At 42.6% G+C, this 27,039-nt stretch overlaps 1 protein-coding gene across 3 annotated transcripts in view; it reads left to right on the top strand.

The window, feature by feature from the left end:
• The window catches only part of Trak2 (trafficking kinesin protein 2), a 62,906-nt gene extending 37,108 nt beyond the window's left edge, over positions 1-25,798 (top strand). For 2 of the 3 annotated variants that reach the window (XM_031367595.1, XM_031367596.1), the window contains 13 exons: positions 1,112-1,188; positions 2,201-2,317; positions 3,884-4,093; positions 4,565-4,643; positions 6,260-6,390; positions 6,771-6,845; positions 9,997-10,134; positions 14,383-14,459; positions 14,809-15,009; positions 16,515-16,813; positions 18,135-18,401; positions 20,193-20,298; positions 22,092-25,798. In XM_031367595.1, the coding sequence (XP_031223455.1) occupies positions 1,112-1,188; positions 2,201-2,317; positions 3,884-4,093; positions 4,565-4,643; positions 6,260-6,390; positions 6,771-6,845; positions 9,997-10,134; positions 14,383-14,459; positions 14,809-15,009; positions 16,515-16,813; positions 18,135-18,401; positions 20,193-20,298; positions 22,092-22,770 (2,456 nt within the window). In that variant the 3' untranslated portion in view covers positions 22,771-25,798. The remainder of the gene's footprint in view (positions 1-1,111; positions 1,189-2,200; positions 2,318-3,883; positions 4,094-4,564; positions 4,644-6,259; positions 6,391-6,770; positions 6,846-9,996; positions 10,135-14,382; positions 14,460-14,808; positions 15,010-16,514; positions 16,814-18,134; positions 18,402-20,192; positions 20,299-22,091) is intronic. The other variant, XM_031367598.1, reaches the window with a different exon arrangement.
• Positions 25,799-27,039: the final 1,241 nt, after the last annotated feature.

Here is a 27,039-nt window from a genome sequence, read left to right as displayed (position 1 = left end):
TTTCTTTGACTGTTGTGTCAATGTTTTCTATGGTGTCTTCTGCCCCTGAGATTCTCTCTTCCTTCTCTTGTATTCTGTTGGTGATGCTTTCATGAGTCCTGGTCTCTTTCCTAGGTTTTCTAACTTCAGGATTCTCTCCCTTTGTGATTTCTTTATTGTTTCTATTTCCATTTTTAGATCATGGATGGAATTTGTTCAATTCCTTCACCTGTTTGGTTGTGTTTTCCTGTAATTCCTAAAGGGATTTTTGTGTTTCCTCTTTAAGGGCTTCTAGCTGTTTACCTGTGTTCTTCTGTATTTCTTTAAGGGAGTTATTTATGTCCTTCTTAATATCCTCTATCATCATCATGAGAAGTGATTTTAAATCCAAATCTTGCTTTTCTGGTGTGATGGACTTCCTATGATGGGAGAATTGGGTTCTGATGATGCAAAGTAACCTTGGTTTCTGTTGCCTATGTTCTTATGCTTGCCTCCCACCATCTGATTATCTCTAGTGCTACCTGCCCTTGCTAAATCTGACTGGAGCCTGTCCTTCCTGTGATCCTGGTTGTGTCAGAACTCCTCAGAGTTCAGCTATCTCTGTGATTCTGGGATCCTGTGATCCTGAGATCCTGAGATCCTGGGTGTTTCAGCTCCTGGAAGTCAAGCTGCCTGTGGGACTCTGAGATCCTGGTGTGACCAAGCTCCTGGGATCTTGGGTGTGTTAGAGTGCCTGGGAGTAGAGCTTCCTCTGAGTGTTGTGAGACTGGCTGCAGAGTGTGCCCAAGGTCTGCTCAAGGCACTGACCCAGATAGATGGGAAAGAACCCGTGCCACTGGTCGGGCAGAGTTCCTGGGTGCCTGGGTCCTGCTGGTCCCAGTTACTCCTGGTGTTGGGATAGATGTTGTGTCCTCCTCACTTCTGATCCTATGATCCTGGGAGTGTTAGAGCACCTGGGAGTGGAGCTTCCTCTGGGTGTTGTGGGACTGGCTGCAGAGTTCACACCCAAGGTCTGCTCAGGGCACAGGCACAGACTGGAAGGAACCTGTGCCACTGGTCGGGTGGAGTTCCTTCATGCCTGGGTCTCTCTGGTCCCAGTTACTTCCTAAAGAGTTGTTTTTCACTGTCTTAGTTCTAGGCACAGACAGAGTGGAGCAGATGACCAAAACCTACAATGACATTGACATGGTCACGCATCTCCTGGCAGAGGTAGGCATGTATCTTTTCTCTCTCTGGTATAAACCTAAAACTTGAGCATCATTTGGAATGTGTTAGGTTTGCAGAGATAAAACATGATGGTCAACCTGTTCTCTAGACTGTTTTGCATTGATTGTTATAAGTGATATACCAGCTGGATATATCCTGAGTAGAAGGGCCCCTAAAGCTCCTGATTTCAATGTGGGTGGATGGGCATATACAGTGCCATCTGACCCCCTGTCTTAGGAAAAAGCAGTTGTTTAAAAAAACATCATTTTAACTATGGGGAACAGTGCACTTGAGCACAGAAGGCACTGGATCCCTGGAAGCTGGAGTTTTAGGCGTTCTTCTCTATGCTTGAGGTAGAGTCCTATGACCTCATTCTTCCCAGAATGGAATTCTGTCATTCTTGCACTAGTTTGGAACCAGTCTTTAGGCCACGCTACTGATTCTAAATGTGTATAGTCTACACTAGATGGAACTGTCCCAGTATACATTACTGATTCATATCCTAAATACCTAATCTGTGTCATAGCCATATTGATATACTCAACAAATGTTGACTCAGCTTTTACTGGACAGGCTCTATCCACTTTAGTACTTTCCTCTTGTATGGGGGATGCACTGGAGATTGACCAAGGGCCCCAGTCATTAAAAGCATACTCTTCCAATTGAGCCACACCCCCAACCCCATCTCTAAAGCCTACATTGGTTTTCTAGCTTCTTAAGGTTTTAAGTACAAAGTTGGATTGGTAGGCCATAATGAATACAATGTCAATGAAACCTCATGTGATACCAAAAGGTGACCTCTTATATTCATAACTATACAGTCCCCCATTTGACTAGGATTTACTAAACACTACCTGTGTGCCTGGCCCCTGCTCATTCATATATTAGGGTTGTAAAATTGAATCTCTATGCTTTATAGGAGATTTGTTCTTATCATTAGCAAAATTCACTACAGAGTTTCTAATTTGCTCTTTTTTTATGTACTCAAAGAAAATGTGTATTTGTTATTTTCCAGAGGGACCGAGATCTAGAGCTAGCTGCTCGAATTGGGCAAGCTCTTTTAAAGCGAAACCATGTCTTATCTGAGCAGAATGAAGCTCTGGAGGAGCAGCTGGGACAAGCCTTTGATCAAGTAAGCCTTTGTATTTGGAATGGGAATATTAGTAATTAGGCCTTATTTCCTAGAGAAGTGTATTTCTATGGATATTTCTGAAATGTTGACAATGGTTAATGGTACCAGTACCTGTTGACTTTATGTATTTCCATATACTGCAAAATGAAACTTTTCTGGTAAAAAATATACTACTAGGTCATTAGGAGTTAGTTTACTACTATGTCTGTTTAGCAAATTAATAGTAGTAGGTCCTCCCAACCCACTTGACCATGGATTCTTGGCCCTAAAACAGTGCAGTCATACATGAGTTCCATTTTGTGGAACAAGTTTTAAATCTAATCAGAGAGAGGTTGGTTACTCCGTGACACGTGTGCCACTACTGCAGTTAGTGGTGGCAGAGTCCTCAGCTGTGTGCCCAAGCAGTATGTAACACCTGTCAGCACTATGGAAACTAGACAGCAGGGATGGAACTTCCGGGTGAGTACCAATGTGATTGCTTCATGTTGATGACTCAAGTATTTATTGTCAGCAAGGGATCTTACAATCAAGTTCTGGAGGGTGTTCAAGAGTAGTGGTTGCAGCCTATATTTGAGGGCTATGGGACCTCATTTACCAACAACTCCAAACGAGGCATGAGCTTTTTATGTGATAGCCTATGGTATCAAAATACCGTGCATCTTACTAAGATGAAACTAAACAAAAAGGCCGTGTGTGTGTGTGTGTGTGTGTGTGTGTGTGTGTGTGTGTGTTTTCTTTTCTTTTTCTTTTTCTTTTCCTTTTTTTTTTTTTTTAACTATGTGGATCAGGCTGACTGTGAACTCAGAGATTCACCTGCCTCTGCTTCCCCAGTGCTGGGATTAAACACATGTACAACTATGCCCAGCATTAACTTGTTTTTTATCTGATTTTGCTCATATTTTATGAGTACATTTGGTCATTTCTGTTGAAAATATTTATTTCCTAAAAACATGGTCTTCCATACTGGGAATATTTGCATTGTCAGAGACAGCTTAAAAATAGAAGTAATCACCAAGCTCAATAGCACAAGCTTGTAATCACACCTACTCTGGAGGCTGAGACAGGAGCACTGCAAGTTCAAGGCCAGCCTAGACAAGCTATAAAGAAACCGTATCTCAAAATTTAAGATATAAAATAAAATAAAATAAATTTTAAAAATAGAAGAAAAACATACCGGCCTGTAGCTATAACTCAGTGGTTGTGTTTAGCATGTGTAAGGCTCTCCATTCCCCCCCGTTAGGTGACCAAAAAGTATAAGCCATAGGGATGAGTTTTAAAGTGGGGTCTCTTCTAAGGCTTTGAAGATACTTATATTACTGCCTTATGGAGTATGAAAACAGTAATATATGGCTTTCTTCATACATGCTTTGGAAAAGGTGTATTTGTTCAGTTACTGGCCTAAATGGGTAGCTTAGGAAACAATACGCATGTAGTTTTGTTTCTCTCTTTACACACTTGTCTAGCAACTGCTGGGAGACTTCCATGGTGAAAAACAAGTGTTCTGTGAATTAGGAGCTATACTGCATGGAAACTGTATGGAATGTTCTAATCACACTCTGCATGCAGGTTAATCAGCTGCAGCACGAGCTATCCAAGAAAGATGAGCTGCTCCGAATCGTCTCCATTGCCTCCGAGGAGAGCGAAACTGATTCCAGCTGCTCCACGCCTCTTCGGTTCAATGAATCCTTCAGCTTATCTCAAGGGCTGCTGCAGCTGGACATGCTGCATGAAAAGCTCAGGGAACTGGAAGAAGAGAACATGGCCCTTCGATCCAAGGTGCATCTCGCTTTCCTTTCCTTCAGCACTGTGTGGTCAGGTCTGGGTAGTACTGAGGTGAGAGACTGCATAGCATTACCTCCATGCCTTCCGATCTCTCCTGGCTTGCTGCGAATGCATGGGAGAAGCAGACAGACAGAATAGCAGCAGCAGAGGTGTGTACATCTTGTGTAATTAACAGAAGCCAACTTTGAGGAGAATTATGTCAGAGAATTACAGATTTCTTTGGGTTTGTAAAGTGATGTGAATCAAACAGGTAACACTTTAGCTGAGACTAGAGGACCATCAGACAGGTGGAGATGCATGAGCAGGCATGTGCGAAGGCCCTGTGAGAAATTAAACCTGATGGGATACCTTTGTTTCTTCTATAAGTAATGAACTCTATTCTTCAAATGGCAAAGCCTTTTGTAACATTTACATCAAATTCATTAAGAATCGGTGTCACATGGGTTATCTTTTCTCCCGTTGAAGGCTTGTCATATCAAGACAGAAACATTTACCTATGAAGAGAAGGAACAACAGCTCGTCAATGACTGCGTTAAAGAACTTCGTACGTAGTGACATACTCTGCTCTGGGGCAGTTTGGTGGGCTATCTCCCACTCAGACCATTGGTTTCGATAGAACCAGTGCTAAATGGTTGCTGTCTTGGTCTGCTCTTGTGTCACTATAACAAAATACCTGCTGCTGGGTTACTTCCAAACCAAAGCATCTCTCTGGCTCACAGTTCTGTGGCTGGAGGGTCCAAGCAACATAGTGAGGTCCTCTAATGATTTAAACTTTATGGAGGAATAGAAAGGGTACTAGCAGTATGCAGGAGGAGCCAGACACATGAGACAGCCTTGTTTACAGCAGCTTGGTGTTTAGGGAACTATCCCCCTTGGAGAGACCAGTGTTGATGCTTTCTGAAGACAGTACCCAATGACCAGAATTCCCCCTGCTAAGCTGTATTGTAAAGCCTCCTTCCCCTCAGCACTGCCACACTGGGCACCAAGCTTCACCAGAGACCAAGTTTCCAACCAAACTTTGAGGATCAAAGTTTCAGTTACTGAAAATCAGAATATCACATTGTGTCCACAACCCTAAACATGTGTTTTTAAGATATATATCTGCTCTGTCTACCATTATCATTAAGTAAAGATCTGAATTTCTGTAAATTAACTATAGCATCTTAGAGAGAAAGAGAACCAAAGCTCTTATTTTGTTGGTAGGAATAGTCAAAGAGAGGATACATTCTGCTGAAGAAAGCTCGTAAGTGGTAGAGCCAGAGCTTAAAGAGCCTACCTGTGAGCATTCACTAAGTGCTGGCTATGTTCTTAAGGGATGTATTTCGTTTTTATGTGAACTAAAAAAAAAAAAATTTAAATCACGGAAAGAGTGTTGAATCACTCTGTAAATACGTGGCCTTTTATGCTGACAATAATTTCACATCAGTTCATTAGTGTAGGTCTCAAAATTGGATACCTTGATCAACAGCATGTTAGCAATCCAGGAGCTCACCCAACTCCCTCCAACCTCGTTACTCCATTTTAACAGACTGTCCCTTCCATTCTTAGCTACCACCCTCTAATGGGAGAGGATGTCTGTCAATCTAAAAAGTAAAAAGTAGTTTTTCTGCTTATGTTTGGATGTGAAATATGCTATATGAAATAAAGATTCCCCAAATCCAATTCTAAGGGATTTGCTTTAGATATGTACACGTGCTGAACTGTTGTTGGTCTAGGGCCCCCTCGGCTTAGTGGCTATCCCTGCAAGTCAGTCCTACAGAAACATTTCAGTAGCTTCCTCACATTCTGCCGTAGATGGGGGCAGCTCCCTTCTAGGTTTCCTCTGTTCGACCTGCTAAAACTGATTTCATTTATGTTCCTGAAGTGTTCTTAATGGCACACTTGCAAAGATACATGATGAAGCCAGCCAGCTTCAGCTTTTCATGAAGATGCTCACAAAATTCTTTTTCAAATCACTTCCCTTAGCATTTGCCTTTTTAAGTAATCTCTCCCATAGGCAACATTGAATTGGAAAAATTCAGCATTAGTTTGTTATGGCAGAACCCTTATCTTTCTATGTTAAAAAGATTTGACTCCTAGCCCTCCAGTGCTCCTTGTAAATCAGCGTCTGCTTCTAAGTCTACCTTTATGCTGGTTTTAAATGTTTCCTCCTCTCCCCAGGTGAGACCAATGCACAGATGTCCAGAATGACTGAAGAGCTGTCGGGAAAGAGTGACGAGCTGCTTCGATACCAAGAAGAGATCTCTTCCCTGCTGTCTCAGATTGTAGACCTTCAGCACAAACTGAAAGAAGTGAGTAATTCACTCTCAGCCCAGGCCCATTAAGCACGGTCCTGGTGCACTTTATTCTAAGTGCTTACACACTGGGCAGAGTTCGTTCCCAGTGCTACTCCTCTGCTGGGATATCATAAATAGCTAACAAGGCTGTATTTATTTTTGTGAATATATCAGATTTCCCTGAGAAGGTTGTGATGTCAGGGCTGAATTTATGGTCCATACCCTCTGAACACTTGTACTTTTCATTATCACTCTTAGTTGGCTTGTGATGCATTCCCTGCTGTAGGCTAAGACTGTACCCCACATAGACACTCTTAGTGTGTCTTTGAAGGGAAAAGGTACTTACACACCCTACAGGAGGTAGTGCCTCACATGTCCCTCTTGTGTGTTGTCAGCATGTGATCGAGAAGGAAGAACTAAGACTTCACCTGCAGGCTTCCAAAGACGCCCAGCGACAGCTGACGATGGAGGTACTGAGGTCTTCCTTTTTCTTCGTAGTGCAGGGGGGTAATAAGGAGTTCATCCCTCTCTGTACAAACCAAAAGAACTGCCCAATTTGGAATACAGCAGCAACAGCAAACAGTGAGATGTCTTAAGATCTAAGAAAGCATTTGAATCATGATAGCCTTCCTCCTGAGTAAGAGAAAACCTTGACTGTCTTTAAAAATATAGGACTTGAAAGGTTTTTAAAGTAAGAATATATCATATGTCAAGCATATTACCTCCTGAACTCCCACCTTTGCTGTCCCCTTTGCCCTTCTATATAGGTTCACCTCTACTTTTTTGTCACATACACAGGCATCTTGTGTAGCTATGTATAAGAGCAACAAGCACAAATGAGAGAAAACAGATTTGTCTTTGAGACTGTTTTAATTCACTCACATGATCACCTCTAGTTGTATCCATTTTTTCTGCAAATGACATACCTTTAGTTCTAACTTACAGCTAAAATTTTACCCCATACACCTACTTATTCTTTTACTGTGCCTGTTTCAGACACTTAGGTTGGTTCCATAATGTATCTGTTGTGTATAATGTTGCAATACACTGGGGAGCAAGTATCTGATGTGCTGGCTTGGAGTATGTTGGTAAATGCACGGGATAGACAGCGGGTCATATGGTAGGTCTGGTTTTGGTTTTTGAGGAATCTCCGTGGTGATTCCATATAGATGGACTGGCTTGCCTTTCATGCTCACTGCTGAAGGCTTCACTTTGCCCACCTCCTTACCAGCCCTCATTCTGACTAGAGGAAGGTGGCATCTCAGTACTGTTTCAACTTCCATCTCTTTGGTAGCTCGTAAGACTGAATATTTTTCATGTTTTATTGGCCGTTTGGGTTTCATGTTTTGAGAACTGTTTCCTTAGCTCCTTTGTTGATCAGCTTGCTTAGTTTCTTGTCTGGGTATTTTTGGGTTTTTTTTTTTTTTTTTTGGTTTTTTTTTTTTCAAGACAGAGTTTCTCTGTGTAGCTCTGGCTGTACTGGAACTCACTCTGTAGACTAGGCTGGCCTCAAACTCAGAAATCCACCTGCCTTCGCCTCCCAAGTGCTGGGATTAAAGGCGTGTGCCATCACTGCCCAGCTTCTTATCTGGGTTTTAGTTGTACATTGTAGACTGTATTAGCGCACACCTGGCCAGGCTTTCTCCCTGCCGGTGGCTGTCTGCTCACTGATACATTGTAGACTGTGCTAGCGCATACCTGGCAGGGCTTTCTCCCATTCCATGGCTGGCTGCTCACTGATTAACTGCTTCCTTTGTGTGCAGATGCCTTTTGCTCACATGAGGTCCAGTCTGTTTATCTCCTGAGCAACTGGGGCCCATTCAAGAAGCCCTTGCCTGTGCCTCTGTCCAGAAGTCTTTAATAGTCTGAGTCTCAGGTCTTCTGTTCATGTTGTTGGTTCTTTTGGAGTTGATTTCTGTGCAGGGTGAGAGATAGGATCCTGCCTTAGTCTTCTGCTTGAGCAGACCCAGCTTCCCAACATTGTTTTGTCAGAGAAGCTGCAATTTTGGTGATTTTGTTGTTGTTTTTTCTTAAATATGTGTTTTTTTCTTAAATATGTATATGCATCTGTCAAAAATAAAGTGGCTATAATTATGTTTGCTTATATCTGGGTCTTCCATTCAATATAGGACTTTTTATCAACATATTTTAACCACCCTAGTAAGATAATTTCTGATAAGTATTTTTAAAAGTATGTAAGCATAACAGCAAATATTTCTTACATTCTGTCTATATACTTATATACTAGGTTTAACTTAGTGCCAGTTCAGCATTCATAATAATCACCAGGAACAACAAGTTTTAAACAGATTCCTAGATACCATTCTGAATTTATACTCAGTTGGTCAAGTGAGAACTGCATGTATGTTCTTACTTTAATTTATTTATTTTTTTAACTTTGAAACCAAGTTTTCTATGTAGCCTAAGGATAGAATGGAATTTTCTATGTAGCCCAGACTATCCTCAAACTTGAGATCACTGGCCTCCCCAGTCTTGGGTTTAAAACCCACATTTTGTTTTAAGAGGATTTGTTAGCATTTACTGCAGCTCCCTATGTGAAGAGGGACCCCAGCCCCTGAATGTCCTCAGCCCTTCTGCCGAAACATTTAGCTTTCACCAAGACTGGCTGCTTTAAGAGCTTTCCCTCTTCCAGAGCTTTGTTGTAGTGCCATAGCACCATGCCAATGATAGGAGCAGCTCCAGATTCTCAGAGTTTGCCCATGTCTGTGTCTGTGCACTGAGTGCCTTCCCACCTTAACATGGTGACAGGTGGGCAGAAGCTCCGGTTCCCCTTTCAGCAGGAATGTCTCACACCAGCTTTTCCAAAGTCGCCTGCATGAGGTTTGCAGAAGTCGATGGTGTGGTGAAGCATCTTACCAGTGTGTGTATGCTTCTGGTATTTCCAGATGCAGCAGTGGGTGTGGGCCACATGTCCCATAAGTTTCAGGTCTTCCTCATTCAAGATGGCTTTGTAGCACACGGAAAAGAAAGGAAGCCTCTGCCAGTCTCTTAAAATGGGAAGAAGGGCAATGCACATTTTAAGTAAGCTTCCCATCCCTGCTGATCCTGAAGAACTGGACTGGTGTTACACATAGAGAAACATCTTCAGTTAAAATACACTCTGAATTTTATGTTTTTGCCAGACTCAAATAAACCTATAAAAGGTTCTCAAATGGGGTGGAGGGCTGTTTTGGTTGATGGAACACTCTCACATTAAATGAGTCACTTTCTAGACTCTAAATCTTGCCTCTTACAGACCTCAGAGTGAGGTTCATAAGAAAATGTACTATTGTGCTAAAACTGACTGGTTAGTGCTTTTCTATTTCCCCCATGGGTGTTTGGGGCATGAGCCATCAGATCCTGAATTGACAGTTTTGGTGGTTTCGGGTTTGAGAAGTCCCATCTTTACAGTACTTGCCCAAGACATCTCAGACCCTGGCAGCTCAACATGAAGATGCTCTTACTGAGTTTTCCTCAGAGCCTGTTGTTGAAATCATCTTCATACAGTCTGCTGGGCCCTGGATAAAACTAATACCCCTTCCAATTGCCTTTTCCCAGGTATTTACGGAAGCCAGGGTTGACTAGAGAGGTAATAAAATGTCCTGCTTTTTTCTTTGTCAGCTTCATGAGTTACAGGACAGAAACATGGAGTGCCTGGGAATGTTACATGAGTCCCAAGAAGAAATAAAAGAGCTTCGTAGTAAATCCGGACCTTCTGCTCATCTCTGCTTCTCCCAGTCCTACGGAGTTTTTGCAGGGGTAAGAAATAATGAAAGATGCTGTGTTCCTACAGGAAGAAAAGAAAAGAAGTTTAGATTCTGTTTTCCAGAGTGTGACTTGTAAGATAGCTGGAAAAGACAGAACATTCTTTGCTCTTGTTTGTGGGACACAGTACGGAGTCACGATTTAATTTGCATATCCATGTCTTCCTTAGCGCTCTTATTTCTCCAGTTGACATCCTAAAGTTGCTGCAGTGTTTGAGAAAAACTCTAAAAACCCACCATCTAACACCTATGGAAGCCATACTTTTCAATCTTTATGTCTATTTGCTTTGTGTGTTTGATATACATGAGCCATTGTATAGTTGTGGAGATCAGAGAACAACTTACGGAAGTTGGTTCTTTCCTTCCACGATGATGTGGGACTGAACTCAGGGATTAAACTCAGGTTGTCAAACTTGGAAGCAAGTGCTTTTACCCAAAGAGCCATCTTCCTAGCCAAAAAAAAAAAAAAAAAAAAAAATTTTTAAAGATTTTTCCCGCATTTGTTGTATATACATGTTCATGTGCCTATTCATGTGTCGTGTACACTGATGGAGGTCAGAAGACAACCTTTGCTGGCTAGTATATTGCCAACTTATTACTGACTAGGGTTATTTGGGAAGGGGGACTCTCAACTGAGAAAATGCCTCCATAAGATAGGTCTGCGGGAAAGCCCGAGGGTGTTTTCCTTATTAGATGGGCAGGACCTAGCCACTGTGGTGGTGCCACCCCTGGGCTGGTGGTCCAGAGTGCTGCCAGAAAGCAGGGAGAGCAAGCCACCTGGCCGCTGCAGTAGATCCCGCTTTCCCTACCTGCCTTGAGTTCCTGCCCTGGCATCCCTGCGTGATGGACTTCTAATATCTAAGGAGAAATGCCCCCTTTCCTCCCCAGGTTGCTCTTGATCATGGTGATTTATCACAGCCCCAGAAGCTTTCCTCGGCAGACTTCACACACCTAAACCTTTCTCTGTAAAGCTTATGTTTCTTGGTAGGTTTAGCTCTACTGAGACTGCAAGTCTCTTGTGAGAATCTTGATTTTTTTTTAATTCATTAATAAATGGTATTTGGAGGATGATAGAACTCAATTAAAAATTAAGTCTGTGCCAGAATTTGTCACATTGCTTCAAAGAGCTATTTTCACACCTGCTTCCTAGAGAAAGTATGTGCAGCTCTGGCCTTTTGAGACTGTCAGCGTTCGCTCCAGCTCACTGTGTAGCACAGGACTGGCCAGGCTCTATTTTAGAGTGAGTGTGTGTGTGTGTGTGTGTGTGTGTGTGTGTGTGTGTGTGTGTGTGTGTGTGGTCTGTTTGCTTTTTTTCATGTCCTGGTCACTTTCTGCTGACCTGTCCTTATGCCTCTCTCCCTAAGGTCTTTCTCCTGCCTGTCTCCCCACTTTCTCCCTAAGGTCTTTCTCCTGCCTGTCTCCCCACTTTCTCCCTAAGGTCTTCCTCCTGCCTGCCTCCCCACTTCCTTCCTAAGGTCTTCCTCCTGCCTGCCTCCCCACTTTCTCCCTAAGGTCTTCCTCCTGTCTGTCTCCCCACTTTCTCCCTAAGGTCTTCCTCCTGTCTCCCCACTTTCTTCCCTGTCACAGCTGGTTAGCAGAGAACAATTGTCTAAGGTATGCATCTTTACCTTTACCCTTAGCCATATTGTTTGGGTTTTTTAAAAACACTATTTATTTACCACTGTAGGGAATTGAACTCAGGATCTATGCGTGCTCGGCAAGTGTTCTACAGCTTACAGCCTCGGCATTTTTCTCTTTAATTTTTAATTTTGAAATAATTTTAAACTTACAATAAAATTTCAAATAGTAGTACCAAGAATGCTTATGTATTCTTCACATAGATTGTTTTTTTAACGTGTTAGTTAATATATTTGCTATTTCTTCTCAGTGTTTTTTGTTTGTTTGGTTGGTTGGTTGGTTGGTTCATTATTTTTGTTTTCCTGAACTGTTTTATAACAAGCTGCAGATATCCCTATTAACCCTTAGTGCTTACTAAAGACAGGCACAGTGTTTAGGACATGCACTACACCCACCTGTCATCATGAAGTTGACTCAGTGCAACATTGTCATCTCCGCTGAGCCCTCTCAGATTTTCCCAGTTCTCCCAACAATGCCTTTTATTCTATTACTTTTAAACTATGGTTTGTGTTCATTTTCTCATTTATATATTTATTCATTCATTCATTCATTCATTCATTTTGAGAGGTATCTTTCTACATTACCCAGGCTAGCTCCAACCTCCTAGACTCAAGTGATCTCTTGCCTTGGCCTCCTGACTACTTGAGATTACATGTGCAGGCCACTGCACCCTGCTCAAAAAAATGCCCTTTCAAGGATTTGTTTGGGGACCAATAAGATGGCTCAGTGAGTAAAAGGCCTTTGCCACACAAACCTGGAGACATGAGTTCTATCCCCAGAATCTATGTCTTAGTTAGGATTTTACTGCTGTGAACAGACACCATGACCAAGGCAACTCTTATAAGAACAACATTTAATTGAGACTAACTTACAGGTTCAGAGGTTCAGTCCATTATCATCAAGGTGGGAACATGGCAGCATCCAGACAGGCATGATGCAGGCAGAGCTGAGATTTCTACATCTTGTTCCAAAGGCAAACATAAGACTGGCTTCCAGGGAGCTAGGATAAGGGTCTTAAAGGCCATGCCTACAATGATGCACTTCCTACAACAAAGCCACACCTACTCCAACAAGGCCACACCTCCTAATAGTGTCACTACCTGGGCCAACCATATTCAAACCATTATACCACATAAAACTAGAAGGAGAGAGCTAACTCCACAGTGTTGTCTTCTGGCCTCTACATACACTTGCATACACAGAGAAATTTAAAAAACAGGATATCTTTGTATGTGCTTATTTCTGTGTGAAATAATGTTATGTTATTTCACGAGGTACATTCATCCTATTGTCAGTCTTTACTAACTATGAGTTTTTGGTTAAAGTGTTATCTGCCAATTGTCTACCCTTAATGTTAATGTTATTAATTTACTATCTGTGAATGAAAGCTAGCAGATGCTGCATTAAGCTAGCAGATGCTCAAGGGTAAATGTCTTCATCAAACTTTCAGCCATGGTCTGAGCTCCACCCAGGTTCTTTGGTAATTTCTATAATGGCTGCTGTCCTAGTTGCTGTGATACAATTCTCTGACCGAAAGCAATTTGGGAGAGAAAGAGTTTGTTTTATCTCATAACTCTAGGTCTGCAGGTCTGTTGTGGGAAGTCAAGACAGGAGCTTAAATCATCTGCTCGTATCCTGTCCACAGTCAGGAGCAGAGGAGAATGAAGGACGCACACTCTCTAGCTTGCTTGTGCTCAGTTCAGTTTCTCTACTTTTATACAGTTCAGACCCTCCTGCCTTGGGAATGGTGCTGCTCGCAGTGGGCTGTCCTGCCTTGGGAATGGTGCTGCTTGCAGTGGGCTGTCCTGCTTTGGGAATGGTGATACTCACAGTGGGCTGGGGCTTCTTCAGTTAGCCTAATTAATACAATACCCTCACAAACGCATCCACAGGCCAATCCAACATAGAAAGCTGCTCACTGAGACTCTTTCCCAGATGATTCTAGATGGGCCACGTTGACAATCACAGCTAATTGGCACAGTTTCCAAGTAGCCATTTTCTAATTCCATCTTTTTTTTTTTTTCAGTATTTACTAATGGCCTTTTACTAGAGCTTTTCTAACACATTTATTTGTTTAATCAGTGTGAAGCATGGGTTGGTATTCATTCGGTATATTATAAGCCATTTTTATTATTTATTTTGATTCTCAAGTTGTCCAGGATACAACCAATAGGATCTCCTTCATTTTTGTACTTTATGTCCCAGCCTGAGAGTCAGTCTTTTCTCCAAGGAGCTTTGGAGACTTTGAGAAATGACATTCTGAGTCCAAGACCTGGTGCCAGATTGCCACTAAAGTATCATGGCCTCTGGACTCTCTCAGATGGTCAAGTCAGGGCATGTATGTATTTCATCACACCCCTATGTATGTATCTGTCCCTCCGTCTGTATATTTGGTTAGAACCAGCCATTCTCAGTCCAACCCTACAGAGCCGGGCTGTTTGAGCCTTCATCTCTGAACAGATCATCAAAGCCACGTAAGTATATGAAACACTAGCACAGAAACTACAGCAAAGCAAGAAGATGTCTTGGTCTGCAGCCAGCCAGACCTCTGTGTTTGTCGACATACGTAGTAATCACTTTACAAATCTTGAACTCCTTTTCTTAGGAATCGTTGGCAGCTGAGATTGAAGGAACCATGCGTAAAAAGCTGAGCTTGGATGAGGAGTCTGTGTTTAAACAAAAGTAAGTACAGGTTGCAAGGGCTGTTGCTGCTCCATCAGAGTAGAAATTTAAAAGAAGCGTCAGGCCCGTGTGGTGGAGGCTTGTGCAGCAGTGTGAGGTCCCGGGTTTGATCCCTTGGCACAGAGGGAAGGAGCCACACAATAGAGCAATGACTGCCAGTCAGGAGTGAATATGTTGCTATGCAGATTTTCTTCCCAGGAGGGAGCTCTCCTGTATCAAAATTATTTCCTCAATTTTCCCAAACGAGAGTACTCAGGACAGATTTACGTCTGGTTCTGTGTCTGAGTACAGTCCTCAGGAAGCGCTCTCCTGTGAGACTCAGGAACGCATGCTTCTTCCTTTCTGACAGGGCCCAGCAGAAACGGGTGTTTGATACTGTCAAGGTTGCCAACGACACTCGGGGCCGCTCTGTCCTATTCCCAGTCCTGCTACCCATCCCAGGCTCCAACCGATCCAGTGTCATCATGACGGCAAAGCCCTTTGAGTCTGGTGTCCAGCAAGCAGAGGACAAGACACTCCTGAGCCAAGGGAGTGGCACAGAGGTTCCAGGGTAAGGCAGGAAAGGAGGAGGGATGGGGCTGGCGGTGGGGCTGCATTCCTTATCCTGTTGGCATACCAGATTGGAGAACTCAGACCCCAGCATCCCTCCACACTGTCCAGAAGGTTCTGCAGCTGGCAGTTCTCACTGCATTGTCATGCCTACATCGTGCCACAGTGGTGCTAGGAGGGTGTGTGCCCTCCTAGAAGGAACATTCACATGCCATGTTCCTTCTACATCAATTCTAAAATACCTCCCAATTTCAATGCTGAAAAGTAGGGGGGGAAGTGCATCTCAAAAACCTATGAGAAACAGTCTTTTGTAATTTATAATCCTTGCTTTCTTTCAGATACACTGCATATTTGGGGATGTTTGTGGCCCCAAAATGAATGCTTTCATTTCATTTATCCCTTCCTTTCTCTCTTTCTCCCTCTCTCTTTCTCTCTCTCTCTCTCTCTTTCTCTCTCTCTCTCTCTTTCTCTCTCTTTCTCTTTCTCTTTCTCTTTCTCTCTCTTTCTTTCTCTTTCTCCCTTCCTTTCTTTCTTTATTTCTTTTTTCTGTTATTGTATTTTGCTTGTTTTGAGATAGAGTGTTTTCCTCTACAGCCCAGGCTGCCATCAAAATCATGATTCTCCTGCCTCAGTCTCCTGAGTGCTGCAAATACTGGCATGTGCCATCATACCCTACTCATACTTTCTGTGATTAAAAGCATATAATAGTGTATAGCTAGCAATCACAGTTATATAAAGCAATAGTACCTCTTGCTCTCAGTAGTAAATTGTATGAACTGTGGTAATACTAACTTTGGGAGTACCTGACCTGAACATAAAAGTAGACCATGCCTGCAGTTTCATAATGAAATGAGGTAGAGAAGTTAGCAAGAACAACATAACATATTTTACTTTCTAAAGGTAATTGGAAATGATGTGTGTCTTAGGATTTCTATTCCTGCACAAACACCATGACCAGGAAGCAAGCTGGGGAAGAAAGGGTTTATTCAGCTTACACTTCCATATTGCTGTTCATCACCAAAGGAAATCAGTACAGGAACTCACACAGGGCAGGAACCTGGAGGCAGGAGCTGATGCAGAGGCCATGGAGGGGTGCTGCTTACTGGATTGCTTTCCCTAGCTTGCTCAGCTTGCTTTCTTATAGAACCCAGGACCACCAGCTCAAGGATGGCATCACCCAGACTGAGCTGAACCCTCTCCCCTTGATCACTAATTGAGAAAATGCCTCACAGCTGGATCTCATGGAGGCATTTCCTTAATGGAGGCTCCTTCTCTGATTTGTGTCAAGTTGACACACAAAACCAAACCAGTACAATATGTTACAGTGATTGTTATGATAACAGTATTGTTGATGATTTTGTTTGTTGTTATTTCTGTATTTCAAATAGCTAAGAAAACACCTTATTCTTAAGGTCAGTCTTTGTTAATGTCCAGCACTGTAGAAAGGAGAGGTCTAGATTGTTCTCACAGTCTACAGTCTCGTCATCGAATATGATTTTCCCACAGAAACTCTCGGCCCAAGAACCCCCCAGGGTCCCCTGAGGATAGCGGTCTGGCTACAGCATTGCATCGCCTTAGCCTGAGAAGACAGAACTACCTAAGTGAGAAGCAGTTCTTTGCTGAAGAATGGGAACGGAAGATCCAGGTCCTGGCTGAGCAGGAGGAAGAAGTTAGCAGCTGTGACGCCCCCTCGGAGAGCCTCACCTCTGTCTGCACTGACCAGTCAGAGACCACGGACCTCGGCAGTGCCGGCTGCCTTCGAGGCTTCATGCCAGAGAAGTTACAGATTGTCAAGCCCCTGGAAGGTAATAAGTCAGTAACCGCTTTTAGAAGCTGTGTATATGTTAGATGTCTCTCCTAGAATTGAGACCTGTGTTATGATGGCACCCTGTGCACAGGCTGTCTGGCCGTCTGGGTATGCTGTTCTGTGGTGCCACATAGCAAGACAGTAAGTGATGAGACCTGAGTCACCAAGTCTTCAGCCATTCATTTGTTTGTTTGTTTTTGTTTTTTGTTTTTTTTGAGACAGGATTTCTCTGTGTAGCCCTGGCTGTCCTGGAACTCACTCTGTAGACCAGACTGGCCTCGAATTCAGAAATCCGCCTGCCTCTGCCTCCCATGTGCTGGGATTAAAGGCATGCGCCACCACTGCCCCGGCCAGCCATTTGTTCTTTTCTGGCTTTTTAGTATCAGTGGAAGAGGGAAGTAGGAATGCTCTTATCCTGACTGTTGCTATGGAAACCCATCAATATAAGTTGCATAGAAGGACTAGCAGGCTGAGATGAATGAAGAAGAGCAGCTAGAGTGTCCCTGCTGTAGAGGCACACAGCTCCGTCTGTACTCTTCTTCAGTTCAGTTTTACCTACAGCACAACTTAAATTCAAAATAAATATCTGATTTATGGGCTATTAATGGTTCATGGATGATTCTCTAATTCTGTGCTTAAAAGTTCCTTTTAAAACAAAAGTTTAAATAGGTATCCTGTAGACTCCTGCTTTGATCCAAGTGTTGGTGAGCGTTGCTGATTTCAGGATGAAATTACCACAGCAACACAATTAGATGTGACATACTGTACAAGGGGATGGGATGCTCTTTCATCAGAGTCACGTGGGCTGGAACCAAAGGGACATGTTCTCCACGTTATCACCTGCATTTCCCTCTCTTCCTGGCAGATCAAAGAAAGTAGAGTCATGAGCAAGCAGAGAAGTGCACAAGAAAGTTCAAGTTATTTTCCAACCTAAGTACCCAGTTTTTGCTTCCAAGTTCATCAACTGTGCTGGGGGAATATTGGTCTTTGCCACCTGGGAAGGTGCAGCCTGTCCCTGAAGTGGGTAGCCTCCTTCCTGCCTGAGCAGCATGGGTTCTGTTTAAAACCCTTATTGGTTTTTTTTCTCCTCTTCTTTAGATGTCCCTTTGAAGACTGTCTTTTGAAATAGAAAAGTTATTGCTCAGCTGTTCATGTCATGTCAGTTTTCTACAGAGAACTTAAATTTACAAATTTTAACAAAATGTCAAAACTACATAAGTAGCTCTGTTGTTACTGCTGTTGCTTACATAATTCTAGCTTCTTCAAGAGTGAGGATTTATGGGAAATGTAAAGCATGCCTGTCCTGCTTGCCTGTTCAGGATCACAGACTCTACATCACTGGCAGCAGCTCGCTCAACCGAACTTGGGAACCATTCTTGATCCACGACCAGGCGTCATTACTAAAGGCTTCACACAGGTGCCCAAGGATGTCGTCTATCACATCTCGGATTTAGAGGAGGATGAAGAAGAAGGAATCACTTTTCAGGTGCAGCAGCCTCTTCAACTAGAGCAGAAGCCTGCACTGCCCACGCCAGTAACAGGGATCTTCCTGCCGCCCATGACCTCAGCAGGTGGACCAGGTACAGGTGAGAGGAGGCGTAGTTGAGTATGGCCTCGTAACCAGTACATTGCATTGTCTTGCTGCGGCGATCCAGCTCCCCCTGCACAGTCTCACTGGAGTTTACTCCTTAGTGGAGATCAAATAATACAAACCCACAGCACTGCTGACATTTCCAATTCCTCCCCTCTCTCCTACCAGTCTGTAGAAGTGAGGTAGGCAAAGCGAGAGGGCAGGTCAGTCAGTGGTTTACAAGCCTCTTGGTCTCAGGGTCCTTGACGCTCTTAAAAGTCCCTGAGAATCTCAGGTTTGTCTATATGGGTTATATGTCTACTCATACTAATTAAGTTAGAATAAAAACTGAGAACTAATAAAAAAAAATTAACCCATTTAAAAATAAAAGTTCTTTTAAGCAAATACTAGTTTCTGGGAAACAACTTTTTGGATATAGTAAGAAAATGGTTTGTCTTACAACTTGTACAAGTCTCTAATTTCTGACTTACTTGAAGATTCTCATTATGAACTTCTGCAGTCTGATACAATGTTTTATATGAAAAATTTGAAAAAAATACACTCTCAGATGAGTATGTAGCTAGAAAAGGGGAAAGTATTTTAATCGTCTTTTTGAGAATTGTGGATGCTGTTTGAAATCAGATGAGAAGCAGGCAAGTGGTAGTTTCTTGAATAGTCCCAGCAGTGTGGAGACCTGTCAGCGGGTTTTCATGTGTGCTTTCATGAAAGTGTGCTCGTCCTTCTCGAGCGTTTGCTCTGCGTGGTTGTTGAGACGGTTACCCAGATAACCAGGTGTCGACCCTGCGTTAGATGGTGTGCTGGTGTCTGATTCCATCACCGTGAAAGACTGACGATGTTTCCAAACTCTCAGGAGTGACTTAAGTTTCCTAAAACTGATTTTCACTTGAAACTTATGTTTGTCGTTGGCAGAAAATATTGACAGCTTTTTTTCCCCCAAGAAAATGCCTGCCAGATTCCCAGTCTGAATAATTATAGCTTGTGTGTTAATTAATGGTGCTTTTGAGTAAATAGTGTTCCAATTTAGCTGCACAAACGCTTTTCTGTAGGCAACCACAGTTGTATCTGCCTTGTAGTCGCTGTTGTGACTGCCTTGTAGACAGCAGGGACTCTTAGCGAGCACTTCCCACTCCTAGGTGCTGCATAGTAAAAAGATTTACGGCTTCATGATAACTTTATTCTTTTATCAAGCACCTTCTTTAATACGTTTGAAAAAATATTCTTCAATATTTGAAAAAAATACTGTGAATGTGTAAGAATGAAGAATACAAGTATAATCTGGTGTCATTTCCTTGGTTGGTGCTAAGGAGACAGAATTTTTACCCACCACTGCTTTTGTGCCCACATGCAAATTTCAATCCTGTCAAATAGTAATAATAATAATAATAATAATAATAATAATAAATAAATAAAATAAGAGAGGCCTCATCCTTGCATTACTGTGAAGTGTTCTGGAGTCAGCACACACTATTCTAAGAACCAGGGTTCGACCTGGGTGCCTAGCTAACTAGATCTTAATTTTTTTAATGTGTTTTTCAGTGACTTTTTCTCTCATTTCTAAGCTATTTTTGCTCCTTTTATTTGTAATTTTAAAGTACTGAGAGTTCAGTTGTATACTAATCAGTTAATACTAGTGTATTCTTTATGTTTCATTTCCATATTTAGGAACTTTTTACTACAAAGGCAATTGATAAATGCTGTATTGCTAACAAAATAACGATGAGCCTTTTATGTTATTAACCCAATCTTTCAATTCTGTGTTTGGCTTTCTAAAATTCTCTTATTTCAGTTGCAACTTCGAACCCAGGAAAGTGTCTCTCATTCACAAACTCAACATTCACCTTCACCACCTGCAGGATCTTACATCCCTCTGACATCACTCAGGTCACCCCTAGGTAAGAGGACCTGGGAAGTCAGGGTCTCACACAAGTGTTCTTTGTAAATTACCTTCAGTTTTAATTCCCGGGGATTTTAATTACCATTTGTGACTATTTGTCTTTAGAATATTTTGACATTGTATTTTCTCATTTGATCATAACTCTTCAAGGTAGACAGAATATGCTGGATAAAATGAAGAAATTGAGGCATAGAAAATTATGGTGACTGGTCCAGGAGCAGACAGCTAACACAAATGACCCACCTGAGGCTGTCTGTATCCTAACTGAACCAGGCTGCAAGGTTTGAGCTACCACTCTGTTTACAAGACCTCCATCCCTGATGCTGCACGAGTTCAGGTCATTCCAGATCCTCTCAGGTCCAGTACTTCACTACAAAGACTCACAGGGTTATAAAGATCTAGACAGATGCTTTATTTACTGACCTGGGGCTCCATCCATGCAGCTTGTCCTGTTCATCCATTCATTATTTAACCTTCAGCTTCTGACAGTGCACTTGGAATTCTGCCCCCCAAAAAACCCCAAGCTTCGATTTCCAAAGTTGTCATCAGGGCTTTGTTGTCTAGGCATTATTGGTTATCCCTGTGGTAGAGCTCCAGCCTCCACACTAGTGCGTCATAGTCCCAAGCCCCACCCTAAGCACCGAATTGCTCCTTCTAGCATGACCAGTCCTCACCCTGTGACTATCTAGCTCACCCAACTCTGTGCAAAGACGTTTCTGAGTTATGACATCAGCTGCCAAGGCCAAATTATTCAAAATACAGACTTTACTTCCTGAGCCATACTGAGGCTGGTTCTAGCCTGCCAATTCAGAATCCGAGGTGGTATTCAGACACACTTTGGTCTTTGTAGGGAAAGTATAATCAAAAATAAAGAAGAAAGATGATACAGAGGCAAGCTAGTGGTAAGAGTATGGCTGTAGAAGAGTGAAATCCAGCGTGTGAGTTCACACTGGGAAGACTCTCCCTAAGACCACCCTTGAGTCTGATCTCTAGCTGCCAACAAGGAGAGAAATAAGATGGCGATTCAAGCATATGTAAGAGGGAAACAGTCACGACCACCGGGTGGTACCCACTCAAGGTCCCAGCAGAAGCCCTCATGAACAATTTGCAGGTCTTCTACATTTGCTAGACACCAATAGAAGCCTTAGAAGTTTGCCTCTTAAAGGAACTCTTGTAGGAACACAGCTGGGGAAGGGCAAGAAGTTCTGCCATGAAGTGGGAGAGAGACCAGAGGTTCTCAGTTGAGCTTTGACCAAGAAGTCAGATTCCCCTTGTACAAGTCAGTGCTCTGGAAGGTGATTGGTTAATTTGTTAATTTTATACTTGTCTTTAGTTCATAATCTTTAAAAATCTTGATACTATGATATGTGTGATCATTTTGTACCAGGAAAAATGTAGTAAATCCTGGGAACCTTTGTTTACAGAGGAAAGCTGGGTAAAAGCCCTTCCATTCTACCATGACCTTAAATATATGATTTATGTAGCTTTTTTTTTGTCTTTACTAAGTGTAGAATAAGAAGCAAGATTTAGTAGATGTCAGAGCTTTTCATTGTTTTTAATTTTTTAAAAATACACATTCCAAAGGGAGACTGACAAGGCATTTCATGAATGTCCATGTGTTCCCATCGTTTAGAGTTGACACTGCTTGAGAAAATGACAGTTTAATTAGACACTTAACTATTTTTCAGTGAAATGAAGTTGGAAAAGGCTGTCCGTAAGAACGCATCCTTGAAAGTTAAATGCCGGCTGGCATTTCTGACTCCTAAGCACTTTTGCCCACCTTTCTTCCAGCTCTGGTTTCCCATCACTGTCCTGTGGAAGTGGTGCAGGCAGCTCATCCAGCACAGCTGTGAACTCTCCCGCTGCATCCTACAGACTAAGCATTGGTGAATCCATCACAAACCGGCGGGACTCCACCATAACGTTCAGTAGCACGAGGAGCTTAGCCAAACTCCTGCAGGAGCGAGGCATCTCTGCTAAAGTGTACCACAGCCCGGCTTCAGAAAACCCCCTCCTACAGCCTCGCCCCAAGGCCCTGGCCACCCCTTCCACACCACCAAATTCCCCGTCGCACTCACCATGCTCCTCCCCCTTGCCTTTTGAACCCCGAGTCCATGTCTCCGAGAATTTCCTGGCTTCCCGACCAGCTGAAACATTCCTGCAAGAAATGTATGGCTTGAGACCTTCAAGGGCACCTCCTGATGTTGGCCAGCTGAAGATGAACTTGGTAGACAGGCTGAAGAGGCTGGGAATAGCCAGGGTGGTCAAGACCCCTGATCCCCAGGAGAAGGGGAAAAGCCGAGAGGCAGAAATGGGTCTTCAAAAACCAGACTCTGCTGTTTATTTAAATTCAGGTGGCAGTTTATTGGGTGGACTAAGGAGGAACCAGAGTCTTCCAGTCATGATGGGTAGCTTTGGAGCCCCAGTTTGCACAACCTCACCCAAAATGGGTATCCTGAAGGAAGACTGAGGCTCAGCATTAACTGACCTCATATATAAACTAGCACATGAAGGATAGAGACGTACTGAGAATGGAGACCGGCCTAACCTGAGAGAAAAGGAATGTTGCAGAAGGACTGTGAATGTGGAGAGGGCATAGTGAAAGGATAGAACGTTTGGAAGAGGGTCTTTGAGGATGGAATCTAGGAAAGTGGGGACAAGTGACGAGCAGTTTGGAGACAAATGGAAGAAAGGGTTAGTTTGCTCCTTCAGCTACTTTTCCTTGCCTTGGAAATAAAAAGTGAATAGAAAAATAAACCAAATTCTAACGAAACATGACAGTAATGCTAAAGTGCTAGCACCTTTGTCCCTAGCGAACACAAGCTGGAAACGCCTGCCTGGGAAGGAAACCTGGAACAGCCTGGGCTGTTGCTGGGAGGAGGCTGTTCTGCAGAGTTGGTGCATGCGCAGTTGTCTGTTACTGAGCCAGTGGAAGATGCCTTCCCTGCTGGTCCCTGGTCAAATGCATCCGTCCAAAGGTGCACTCTCAGCATTAGAAAATAAGGAATTCTATCTTGTCCTTTACATCAGAAATGGAGACTTTCTTATTTGGGGACTTTGAGGCACTGAAAACCCAAATACCACCCAGATAGATTCCTTTGTATTTATGATTACTAAATCTTCAGTTTTTTAAGCTTGTATTTTTGTACAACACAAAAAAAAAAAATTAAATTAATGAATGAGTGGGCTTGGAGGGATTTAAGAGGAAAATAAGGGTAAATTGGAATCAAAAACGTTTTTTAGGATATTTCTTCTGGACAATACGGTGGCCCAGGAATGCAAACATAATTGCGTGTTTCTCAGTTTTCCTTGGAGGCCAGAAGGGTTTAAACCAGAAGTGCAATCAGTCAGTAGGCAGTAGTAGATTATGTTGTATATTTATATATTTAAATTTTTAAAGAAAAGTTAGTTGTAACTTTTTCCAAAGTGTGCTATGCATATTTTTAATGAAAGATGACATGTATTTGCACAAAAATTCTCAGGCACATTAAATTAAAGTAAGACCCAGGTGCTGGCTTTGAACGTGTGTTTTGTTGGGTTTTATTGTTTTCCTTGTGTACACCCATCTGCCTATCTCTTGATATCTGCAGGAGTAGAGAAGAGTTGTTGTTCATGGAAGAGCCAAGACTTCTTCTCCTCCGACTTCCTTTTTAACAAGCTGAAAAGCAAGTGAGGCCTGCAGCTGGGGTTTTAGCATTCAGCCTGTGATTCAGGCCTCACACTGGGGAGTAGATCTGTGCTCTGAGGTGGCAGGCCAGAGTCTGCCACTGCAGATGACATGGCTTTGTCTCCATGGGGTTGTTCAAGCACATAGGGAGAAGATGAGGGGGCCCTGCTGGTTTTGTTTGTCAAGGCAGAAAGCCTTTTACTTGGTCTTCTTGGTGCTTAACTTGAAAATATTTTATTTGAGAGAAATTCTTTTCTATCAAGGAGTTTTGTCTTTCTCGCTTGAGCCTCCTCCCAAGAAGAGATGCACTCAAAGGGGTTAGTAAAGCCAGCATCCACACACAGTGGTAAGAGCATATGGGTTTTCTATATTTCTAGAATCTTTAATACGACTTTTCTAAATTTCTCAGAAACAAAGAGTGGGGAGATGCCCCTCCCTTTGCCCCCTTCCTCCTCACCCCCTTTACCCAGTCTAGCTGCTGTCAACAGTTCATCACATATACTCACACGCACACGCACACGCACAGGTTTATGAAGGACTCTGGGTTAGTGAGTGACCCTGACTGAAGCAGGCATTAACAAGAATTCTGCTGTTTAAATTTCCTAAATATTCCAACTCACATTTTAAAAACAGCATTTGCATTTCTAGTACCTCCCTCTGCAGAACCTTAAAGCTTTGCCTCGGTTCCTGGAGGAAGGACTCTTCCTGTTGGTTAGACATTTACAGCTTCTAAGGAAGGAAAGAACGGCACAGAGTGGGGAAGTGTTAAAGAAACCAGGTTTGTACATAGTAAGGAACCCACTGTAATGAACTACATTTTGTGGAGTTCTGTTCTGTGTTGACAATAATTTTGCCCTTTTTATCAGTGCCTAAGTGACCACTGGAAACTTATGTCTTGCCAGCCAGGTGAACACAGCTGGTTAAAGAAAACCAGACTTGGGTTTTTGAAAATTAAATTGATCTTGCTGTTCTGTCAGAACAAATTGTACCCGTGCATGCTTGTCTCCCTCTGACAGTGAATCCTGTCTTAAACCTGGGTTTTGCTGATTTTCAGTTTTCACCTAAAATTATTTTGGTACAGCCTGAGAATCTGTTACATGGGACTATCTGCAAAATATAGCAAGAACTGGAATCTTCCAGTAAGTTCTTCCTCCACAGGACTCTCAACTGTTCTCTTTTTTTTCATCCACAGTCAGCTGGTATGTACTGTCGCGCTTGCCTGGGAAACCCAACTGCTCTCTCCTTCAGGGTTTTCTGTGATGATTTCTCAGGTACTTCCAAGTAGCCTGTCACCTATTCAGAGAGTCTCCTTGAGCTCAGAATTAAAATTGCCCTGAATTTTTGAAGATTCCCAAATCTTATGTAAATAGCCACTGTTAATTAAGTGGGTTTTATTTTTTAGTCTTGCGCTTGCCCTTGGTCTGGCATAAATGATCAGACTCTGTCAGGGGAGGATGTTAGACGAAGCTCACAAGAGCCTGTCATCTGTTGAAGGCACATTTTACACAGTATTCCAAGTCCCCAGTGCATAATTAGTAGTGGTTGGTTCTCACATCGGCTTGACATCTGGATTGAGAGTTGTCTGTGTGGGGCCTTGTCTGTCAGGTGTGTAGAGGCTTGTGCTTGGAGTGTACTACAGGCACGCACACTAGTCCACTGCCAAGTGTGGCCCCAGGCATGGGACCCTGGGAGCTCCAGGAAAATACTATTGTGTCATATCTGGAACATGATTTTGTCAAATAGCTCTTTATGCACCTTCTTTTGCTTTATCAATTGTAAATCAGATAAGAAATTGTAAATCAGATAATAAACTCAAGGCTTCTTAAATTGTCCTGTGTCTCCCTGTGATCTTTATTTCGGCTCTACATAATCCAGCAGTCTTTATATTGGAGTGTACTACAGGCATGCACACTAGTCCACTGCCAAGTGTGGCCCCAGGCATGGGACCCTGGGGGCTCCAGGAAAATACTATTGTGTCATATCTTTTATGAAAAGACATCCTACATTTTGTTGAATAAATACCAAAAAAAAAAAAAATCATTAACAGTCAAGTAATAAGCAGATCTAATATTTTATAGATTTTTCTTTTTTACTCTTAAGATTTTTACTAATATGGGGATGAAGTTGAGTGTCAAAGACAATTTTCAGGAGTCAGTTCTTGACTTCAACCACGTGGCTTCTGGGTAAGGAATTGAGGTTGAGGGGCTTGGCCCCTGAATGCCTTTCCTCACCAAGCCCCTTGCCAGCCCTCCTAGTATTGCTAGAACTAGAATACACCATGAATATATACCACAGCAGCTCCATACCAAAATCACACTGGCCAATAAGGAATTCCTTGCCAAACAGATAGGAAATGTGGACTCAGAATATGAAGCAGTTCTTTCCAGTAGTTCACACTGATCTCATGGCTATTTAGAAATTGTTTCTAAGTATTGGAATCAATAGAAATGATCTTTCACTATCCTTGTTTCTCCCCTATTGATTTATTTTTGTATTGTTGGTGGTTTTTTTGTAGTACTGGGATTGAATTTAGGGACCCACATGTATGTAGCAAGTGCCCCACCATTGAGCTATATATATATCCCAGCAGAAGCAGAGGTGGATCTCTGAGTTCAAGGCTAGCCCCATCTACAATTTCCACAACAGCTAGGATTGTGTTTCTTCCTCCTCCCCACCCCCCGAAACTGTCAAAAACAAACAACAACAAGCAATATATCCCCTCCTGGTTTTTTTTTGTTTTTTTAGATTCATATCCATACTGAATTGTGGTCATTTTGAGAATGAAGTATTGTTGCAGGATATTAGATCATACTGTGAACCCTGAGATTGTGTTATTTACTGGAAAACCCTGTATTTTAGTTGTACAGTGGCACATCCCTAGCACACACCTTTAATCCAAGAGCTTTCTGCTTGAATATTGTAAACAGGATTAAATAAAGTCAACCAGAGGTCAAGAGGTGGAGCAAGCAACCAGTTGACTGGGAGTAAACATAAAATGATTAAGAAAACTCCTTAGAAGCCGGGCGGTGGTGGCGCACGCCTTTAATCCCAGCACTTGGGAGGCAGAGGCAG

This window comes from Mastomys coucha, unplaced genomic scaffold (assembly GCF_008632895.1).
Source record: "Mastomys coucha isolate ucsf_1 unplaced genomic scaffold, UCSF_Mcou_1 pScaffold14, whole genome shotgun sequence".
NCBI lineage: Eukaryota > Metazoa > Chordata > Mammalia > Rodentia > Muridae > Mastomys > Mastomys coucha.
The sequence above is the reverse complement of the archived record's forward strand: the minus strand, read 5'-3'. Positions and strand labels throughout refer to the sequence as shown.